Raw genomic sequence first — 10,011 nt, forward strand, 5'->3', positions numbered from 1 at the left:
TTAAAAACAATTATATTACTCGAAATATGAATATCGGGCAAATGGATTAAAACGCCATAATAATAGTATTTTAAAATTATTTTCAATGTTTTAAATTTAGTCACCTACCATATACATTAAGTGACAGCAGTTTCAGGTGAAATTAGAGATAACAAACACAATCAATAATTCACTATATGGCAACACTGAGCATTAAATAAAACACGACTAATTATCAGGTAAATATTATGAGTAGATATTTTTAATGCCTAAAAAAAATATATTGCAAAATCATTTTTTTATATTTATTTGTAGCATAGAAATTATATTACAATGTTAAAAAATATATAGAACGTTTTCATTGTTTTTCCAGGACCCAGGTTCGCTCTCGGCGGCGTTGAGTATAATGATTTAATTGCATTTTTTTTTAATTATCTGTCAATAAAATGATATTTAATATTCTATTAATTTTATTTGTGATTTTTGACACAATTCTAATAAATAATATTTTACTTTTAAATTAGTAAGTTTGTGACGCGTTGTTATTGAAAACAGTTTGAGAGCATCTGGCGTCGCAAAAGGCGTGCCGTTTTTCTAGAGGAGGAGCTTCTCGCCGCGCTTTTCAAGACCATTCGTAAAACGTCCATCGGTGCGTTAGGTGTTCGGATGGTTTTTGATTGCTGTTGAAGCTTGAATCGCCATGAAGTACGAGCCTGAGATCAGAGTGTACCCAGACACTCCTACCTACGACAGAAGCTCCCCGGCGCACTTGGCAGATCTCAGTAACGCCACAGTCTCGAGCTCCTCGATCATCCAGAGAACAGATCCGGACGGATATCGCTACGATGGATTCTATACAGAGCGAAAGTGCGTCGTCAAGATGGAAGTAGAGCTGCTGAACACTGAAGACGAATGGTCGGTGCCTGCTCCCGAAGAACCGTCGTATCAAATCGATCGCTTCTATCCGGATTCAGAACCGAGAAAGAATAAGATTTCTTTCGAAGAGCAGTTCAGAGAGAGGGAGTATTTGAACATGCAGAAGATCCAGCAGTACAAGAGCAAGCAGTCCAGCAAGACCAAGAGGAAGACGCCTCAGTCTTTCGAAGATCTGCAGACTCAAAGAGTAATCGCCAACGTGAGGGAGAGACAGAGGACGCAGAGTCTCAACGAAGCGTTCGCAAGTCTCAGGAAGATCATTCCTACTCTGCCGAGCGACAAACTCTCTAAGATACAGACTCTGAAGCTGGCATCCAGATACATCGACTTTCTGTACGAAATCCTTTCCAGGGCAGACGGGAGCGAAGAAAGCGCAGGAAGCTCCTACGTGGCAAGGGACAAGCTCAGCTACGCGTTTTCAGTGTGGAGAATGGAAGGAGATTGGAATAATTAGTGCCTGAATTTTTTCTAAAAACAAAAACGGTGATACGTTCCAAAGAGTGAAGTGATGTGATTTCCTTGTGAGAGAGCCTTCCAAAGAATATAGATCGTTTCCAAAATAATTGCAGGGCGTTTTATAATATGTACATATATATATATATACTATTTTTGCAATCTGCGCAAAATGCAACAGCGTTTATAACTATTTTGCTAAAAAGCGTTTCTTACGATTTTAAAATCATTCCAATAGATTCTTCATTACTTTAACATTAAATATGATATTTTTAAGCTTAAAAAGTTAAAAAAATATATATGCGCATAATACGCCATATTTTACGATATTCAATACGTATTTTTTAGATGGTAAATTAAGCTATTGCAAATTTTTGTTGTGTTAAATTTAAGTTTTGTTTCATAAGTGCCAAATATGACCAAATTTTAGCATATCTGTTATGTAATATTTATGTGTATGTTTACTAATTTGTCTTATAAATTTAATATCTATTTTATTTTTTTAATAAGCGTCTTGATCAATTTATTATAATAATTGAAATAGTGTTTCAGTTATATTATGAAAATGTTAAAATAAACGATATAAAAAATACACAATTTTTTTATTAATTTACGTCACCTAATATTTATTCACATACATCATATGAACATATATACACTATATTTATAAAAAATGTAGGAATAAACATGGTGGTATTTTAAGAATAACATAAACATATTTTTTTATACATATATCAATCATAATGTTTAATCAACACGATATCATTAAGATTTTTTCTGTGAAGCTAGGCTTCAAAGGAATATTTAAATTATCCGGCTATATATTTATCAGTAAAGATTCAAAACAATTGTTTTAATATTTTTATTTTAAAATAAATATAGAATTAAATTTTATATTTTTCCTGCTTCATTACATTTTAAAATGACAATTGCGCACAGCGAAAATACTAATCTTTGATAATCAATATACTTGATGAATACTTAAATACAAATAAAAAACAATGTCTGTATATGTAAATATGATTTTGATTTAAAAATATCATACATTTCTATGATACACTTACGTTTCGTATAAATATACAAATTATATTTAAAAAATAAAATATGTTTGACAATCAATATCCGATAAGTATATAGAGATATTTATAAATATCGCGATACTTAAATTGTTTCTTAGCTAAAACGTATTTATTATGATATAAATATATTTTTTCAAAATGCGTCATTCGTCGTTGTTCGTACACCGTCTAAAAATTAATTTAGTATTAAAAATATATGTATTTTTTTACAAAAATATATCTACATATATTTTGGTAAAAAATCAAATTATATAGATGTTTGAATCTCTATTTAATTTATTGCTAAAATATATATTTAAAAAAAAAAACATTTTATTTAAATATGTTTATAAAAGTAGCAAGAAACGAATTATAGCAATTCAAGTTTGATGGACCAATCCGAATGCAGCATTCTGATTGGTCAATCAAATGATTGTTGTGTTTGTAATGCCACAAAGAGGAAGCATTTGCTTCAGTTGTGAATTTATAATCCCTATGATATGATCAATAGGTTTTTACTATTTTTAGAAATATATGCGTTGACTTATTTTTAGCTTCCTAGACCGCTCAGTCTATAGTTTATATATCGCACGTGTAGACATAAATCATAACAAATAATATCCATACATGCTCATACATTGTTCTGGAAACCAATAACACCAAAAATCTATTTTAATACCTGGGGACCCTCCGTTAAAATGTTATTTCAGGATGAGACGCTACGTTCGGGATGGTGGTTTATACTTGAATGTATGTACATAGTGTGTGTATGAAAAATATGCATCGATTATTTGGAATTCGATTTTTACAGTGCTAAATTTTGAGATGCGTTGATCAAAGTCATGATATGGAAAATTTAAATATAAATATCTTTGAATTAAAATATTTATTTAAAAAAACAACGGTATTAATGAGATAATTTATTACTAAAATTTTTAATTAATTTTTATTAAACTTCAGACGTTTTTAAGGCAACCTAATAATAATATTAATTTGTGTAAAAAACCCTTATTACAAAAGTAGTGCTAAACTTTTTAGATAATACTGCAACAATAATTATTAAATATTTTCAACTTTATGGTTTCATATTTTATGTCAATAGATTTTTACTGTTTAAATATAAATATAACTTAAATATCTGAAATCACCTCCAATGTTTTTTCTGGGAATATTCTCACTCACATGGTTAATATGAAAAATTCGTACTGCAAATAAAAATTCCATCTCACATAAATTATCCCAACTCCTCGTAAGAATCATCGAAAACGTCCTTCTGTCTGGTAAGCTAATCAATAAGCTAGATGGCTCGCGTAATGGGGTTTTCACGAGTGTAAGGGACATAATCACGAGTCTCTAAGGCAGTAGTGCGCAAACCATGGATCGAGAGAATTTTTTTGGAATCGCAGAATTTAAAAAATATATGATATAGTTTCAACGAAAATAATATAATAAATATTATTTCAACAAGAGTCAAACGAAATAAAATTAGGGTCGCTAGATAGTGTCCAGCGAAGCGACGCAGGTCGCGTACGTTTTATTAGTATTTTGCAGCAGATATTAAATTTAAATGTTGCGAACGTTGAGAATGAAACGGACAATTTTTATGACATCAAAGTGTTAAAACAAACAAACGTTAAATAATACTTTACTATTTTAATTTAAAACTTCTATTTACTATGTATTTAAATGCGAGGTGGTGCATGCGTGAAGACGCTCGATCGATTGCTACCAATGAAAGCTGTTTTTATCCTTGTTAAGTAAACTTTATTTAATAATTGTGTTCCGACATTCTTTCCACTTTCACCCATGGGTCTTTTAATGCAAGATGTTTATAAATTACACAAATATCTGTAATGCATACTTGCTACCGGATAAAAATACAGCTGAATACCCTCAAGAAACTTTTTATTATTATTTATCAAGACGAAGAAAATTTAAATTATTCAAAATAAAGTAGTAATATATTTACGCGACGTAGACAAGTTTTTCTATCACATCTCCAAAGTGAACAGGGTAGTATTATAAAATGTAACTCCAAAAGTTAGTAGCCATTGCGGCCTTTAGACCAATATGCACAAAAATAATTGATCATACAAGTATATAAAAAACAACATGTTAAATGGATATCATATCTTTTCGATTTTAGTCTACTGAATTGTAATTACTAATATTTGTATGCAAATAATCTTTAAAAGTATATATAAATTTATTTATTGTTTTATAAAAACAATATACATTTTTTTGTATGTTTGTGAATATGTATTTTAATAATTGTACTCAATAAAAATATCATGTTTACAAATTCTATATACAAATCTCGCGTCAATAAACTCAGTTTATATACAAAGAACTATTGCTTCTGTTCTATTTATGGTTGTGTTTATGAAAATTATGTTAAGAAGACTTACTGCATATGCGTATAAATTTATACATAAGATGTAGATGTGTACTTTTATAAATACAATATATTTTTAAATCTACACGATTCTACTATTCAAACAAAACTATTCTCAAGGAAAAGCTTAAAAATAATTTATGCCACACCTTTTCCCATTATACAAATAAAACATTATTTTTATACATATGGGGGATTTACTTAAATTCAAATAAAACCATCGGTCCGTTTTTGTATAAACCCAAGCAACGATAACTGATTATACCGGTATTATAAAAATCTCGATAAGTTTTTATTATAATGCAGATTGGACTGTGACAAGAACATCGAGTGATGTAATTGAAATGGGTAACTGACGGCAAACAATAATTGCTGACACAAAAATTAGGTTCAACTCAGCTTTGGTCGATAAAAATAACAATAACAGTTAACAGTTTTAACATTCAACAATTCATTAAAGTTTGACTTTAAATGACTATATCAGATTTGCCGAATAAACCATATTTAAAGATGTTATGTAATAAAAAAAACAACTCGTATCAGTGGTGGTAGGGCGAGGGGTGCGGGACGCCCCGGGCGGCACTTGCTTGGGGGCGGCATAAATGCACTAAAATATATATATACACGAATAGCAAGAGCTTAACAATAACCAATTAATTATTTTAAGAAATTCTGATTTTATGACCATGCAAAAAATGTATAGGGGGGGGGGGCAATTTTAAGGATCGCCCCGGACACAAGATACCCTAGCTACGCCACTGACTCATATTTAAACAAACAAATCAAATATTACTACAAAACATTATCACTCATAAGCATTGAAAAGGATAATGATATAGTTAGCACTAAATCACTAAACATTGTGAAACATGCGAGCGGTACTCATATTAATTTTTCGTTTTTTTTTATTAATAATCAATTAATATAAAATAAACAAAACAGTCAATATCGGTATTGATTTTTTGTCTTTCGGTAATACCGGTATTATTGCAATTCCTACATACAAGTCTGTGAAGAAACTTGTTCTTTAGCGACACTAGGGAAATCAGTGCTTTCATCTAAATCTATGGAATAAGACTTAGAAGTATTGTATGTTTTTAGGATAGATTATTTCTGCTACGAATTCAAAACATACTTTAACAAATAGATTTGCTTTGTTTAGAAATTAAATTACCAATGAATGAGTCATTATTCGAAATAGTTACTTGTGAGAAGTAAGATTTTTTCCAGGTCTATATTTTTTGTATACGGAATATTATTTTCAGTTTATTAAATTTTGTAAGAAATTAAATGCCTTTAAATATTGCATTATTTTACTAACAAAAAATAGTCGTTAGTCTTTTTTATAAAACGATTTTTCGTCGTATATTTTGCCATTTTATTTTACATTGTAGAACATATTGATACGCGTTCATCCAAAGAGCTTTGGTTGTATATATGTATATAAAAAAGACGCAAACATTGGTTCGAGTAACTGAAGATAATCATAATATTTTTGATTATTTAGATTTAACGCCACTGGTATACAAATACAATAAAGCGATATTATTTCCAAAATACATATTTAAAACTAGAATGTAAAAGTGTACATGTATTTGATTATTGGGTCAACATTAATATAGTGTTATTTAATATTATTAAAAATGTGAAATATTTCAAGTATACAGATGGAACAATTTTAAACATACTATCGTCCTTTCTAAAAGTCTATTATTCTAAGTAACAATGTTCCATTATTACGTTTTTGTTCTGTTACTTTTGAAGAGATATATTTTTTCGAACCACCCGCGTAGAAGACGTTAAAGTGCAATATTTCACTTTTGAACAATCGTTCTAGAACATTCATATTGTTTTTGGAATTAGCAGGAAATCCTTCCTGCACACAAAAGAAGAATCTACGATAGATATTTTTCTTCATAATGAACCACGTGCACGTGTGTTCTCGGAGTTCGAGCGGTCAAAGTTTCTTGGAAATGATTCGACTTTGGGAGAGATTTTTTTTCATCTTCATCATCCATGAACCAGAAATCCCCGGCGCTGCGTTGGGATCTTATGATAAAAACGAGCTACTTCATCCTCAGTGATTAAAGCTTAGTCACGAAAAGTTTAAATTTTTTTTGTGATTTATGCTTACTACTTTTAATAATATCTTATCAAACAATCAACGATGAACTAAATTATTTTATTAAATTATTATTATTATTAGTTGAAAGCTAATTTTATAATATAACCAAGGTCGCCGGACCCTGGGAAAACAATGATTCCGGGCCTCATGACAAAAATGGCATTTTATATAATTTTTAACATCGTAATATTATTTCTTGAATAAATAATAATAAATATAAAAGCTTGCCACCGTTGCGTCATATTTTATGCAAAATATTTTAATTAGGCATTAAAAATATCTACTCATAATTAATCGTGTTTTTTTTGCACGAAAGCTAAAGTGACGTCTCTGATCAAAAAGTATGTAATAATAATGCCTTAATTGATCAGTAATTCGTACAGCATTGTGTGTAGCATATTTTATAAAAATGATTATGAGAGTAATTAATTTATAATTAAAATAATTGTTATAAACCAATTTTTGGCGACGGGAGGTACAGGTGGCAATTAGACACAGATTGAGCAGCTGTAGTAGTAACTTTTCCAAAGGGGCAGGGGGAAGTTGACCAGTCAGTGGTCGTTTTTAAATATTTTTATTTCATTTAAATTCATAGTACTTCATTAAATGAGATGCTTTTTTCTAGCCAAATTCAAGGTAAAGGGCTCGGCCCCGAAATGCTGCTACTGAGAAAACATATAAAAAACGGGGGGGTGGTGTTGCGACTAGAATGATACGCAATGCAGGACAGCCAACGAGAGCACTCCAGAAAGATATTTTTATCGTTTTCCACATTTTTTTGAGTACATTTTTATCATCTGTTTTATATAATTCGTATCATATAATTTTATTATTTTTGTATTATTTTTTGTATATTAAAATAATATTTTGTATTGCTTTTTGACCATCGTGACGCATTGGGGTAGCGCAAGTAACGATGGTTTTAATTTAATTTAAATAAATAAATAGATAATATTGTTGCATAATAATTACACTTAACTTAATATACATATTATACCAATCTGTTTTGTAATATCATTATACAAAAATAAGTTCTTAATCATATATAACTGATGGCAAAGCTAGCATTCCTTATTTTATTTACTTTTCATGTTCATGTATAGGTACTCAAGAAGGTTATAATTAGTCCTTTTACTTCCTTTGTATTATGTGTGAAAACATCAACGCCAGTGGCGAATATCATCGTATCTCAAATAGTAAAACCATTTAGGACATTAATACTAAATATTTATTGCCATTTATTTACTGAATAGTTCAAAAATTTCATCAATTAAATTTGTAAATATGTTTTTATTATATATATTATAGTTGTTTCATTTATTCTATATTTACAATAGTTTATTTCTGAATTTAGAAAGTAGTACCGCAACGTTTGCATAACCTACTATAGTTATTATTGAAATACAACATGATACATAGGGAAAAGGTATTAGCTGGCCACACACGGGCGGATCTGCCCGTCGGATTTGTCCGAAATGGATGTCCGACGGACAAATCCGCCAGTGTGTGGGGTTAAAACTGTCGGACAGATCCGTCTGTTGTCTGTCCGTTGTCCGTGCTCAAAACGAACGGATCGGACACGGACAAACAGATCTGAGCAGAGATCGCGCTCGCGTAAACGACCGTTTACAGTGATTTTTGTTAAAATTTGTCCCTTAAATAATTTTATGACCCGGGCCTTTATTAATTTGCGCCAAAGTTGCCGCCAACGTCTAAATTTTTTCAAAGTTTTATTAACTTATGACCCATTTCTATTACATTACTATACAATAGAAAAAAAGTATATAAATTTAAGATGCACTTAGACTCTGGATACGTAAATATTACATATATAAATACATAATAAAAAATATAATTTTAATTATACTAAAATTAAAGTTATTATCATTATTGAAAATGTATGAAAAGATCAAGATATATACATATATGTATGTATATATTATTATTATTAATAAATGTCATTTAAATTTAGAATTTACTTTAAGCACTATATAAATTTAACTTTTCTTCTACAATATTCCAAGTAGAGCTCATATGGCATCTCAGCTTCAATAAAATTGAAAGCCAATCAGATAAAATTGATTTTTTTTCTGACATTCTTCGATAGAGAGTTAAATATGGTTAACAGTATCGATGTGAAATATGGTTTACAATGTCGATGGAAATATGCATGTTTTTTAGGCAGCACTCGTCTCTTGCTCTTGTCAATTGAAAGGTAATTAAAATGTATCGCAATGGTGTTATCCTCACTCGATGGTTTACGGTGTTTTTTGTTTGTCCCTTAAGTGATTTTATGACTCGGGCCTTTGCTAATTTGCGCCAAAGTTGCCGCCAACGTCTAAAATAAGATTTTGGCGATGTTTTTTTACTTTATGACCCATAGCAAAAAAACGGTCAAGTGAAAGATTTCTATTACATCACTATACAATAGAAAAAATAATATAAATTAAAAACGCACTTGTATGATATAAGTATCGACTCCTGATGCTCTTGATAAGTATATATTATATGTATATATACGTAAATATTATAATATATATACTAATATATAATAAAAGATATAATTTTGATTAGATTAAAATTAAAGTTATTATTGCTATTGAATATGTATGAAAAGATCAAGATATATAAATATACATATATGTATGTATATTTGTATATATAATTAATAATAATAAATGGCATTTAAATTTAGAATTTACTTTAAACACTATATAAATTTAACTTTTCTTGCTTTTATCTTCGACAATCATCCAAGTTTAATATGGTTTACAGTATCGAAGGAATTGTGCATATTTTTAGGCAGCCTTCGGCTCTCCGTTTTTGTCAATTAAAAGGTAATTAAAATGTATTGCAATTGTGTTATTCGCACACGATGGTTTACAGTATTTTTTGTTAAAATTTGTCCCTTAAGTGATTTTATGACCTAGGCCATTTCCGCTCGCCTTTATTAATTTGTGCCAAAGTTGCCGCCATCGGTAGGTATATTGTCTAAAATATCTAAATAAGGTTTTATTACTTTATGACCCATCGGTCACTTAATATTGTTACCGTTGAAAATGTAT

The 10,011-nt window shown here is 29.7% G+C and overlaps 1 protein-coding gene across 1 annotated transcript; it reads left to right on the forward strand.

Annotated features, from left to right (window-relative positions):
- Nucleotides 1-611: 611 nt before the first annotated feature.
- Nucleotides 612-1,454, forward strand: LOC148234569 (uncharacterized). Its single transcript, XM_088187418.1, has one exon. The coding sequence runs from the start codon at nucleotides 680-682 to the stop codon at nucleotides 1,367-1,369; it is 690 nt and encodes a 229-aa protein (XP_088043544.1). The 5' UTR covers nucleotides 612-679; the 3' UTR covers nucleotides 1,370-1,454.
- The last annotated feature ends 8,557 nt before the right edge of the window (nucleotides 1,455-10,011 follow it).

The sequence above is a fragment of the Plectrocnemia conspersa genome, unplaced genomic scaffold (assembly GCF_051122295.1).
Source record: "Plectrocnemia conspersa isolate PC_06_02 unplaced genomic scaffold, ASM5112229v1 ptg000006l, whole genome shotgun sequence".
Classification (NCBI taxonomy): Eukaryota; Metazoa; Arthropoda; class Insecta; order Trichoptera; family Polycentropodidae; genus Plectrocnemia; species Plectrocnemia conspersa.

Bases quoted from the DNA above. Each gene is read 5' to 3' on its own strand.
- LOC148234569 (XM_088187418.1), top strand. From the start codon at position 680: ATGAAGTACGAGCCTGAGATCAGAGTGTACCCAGACACTCCTACCTAC.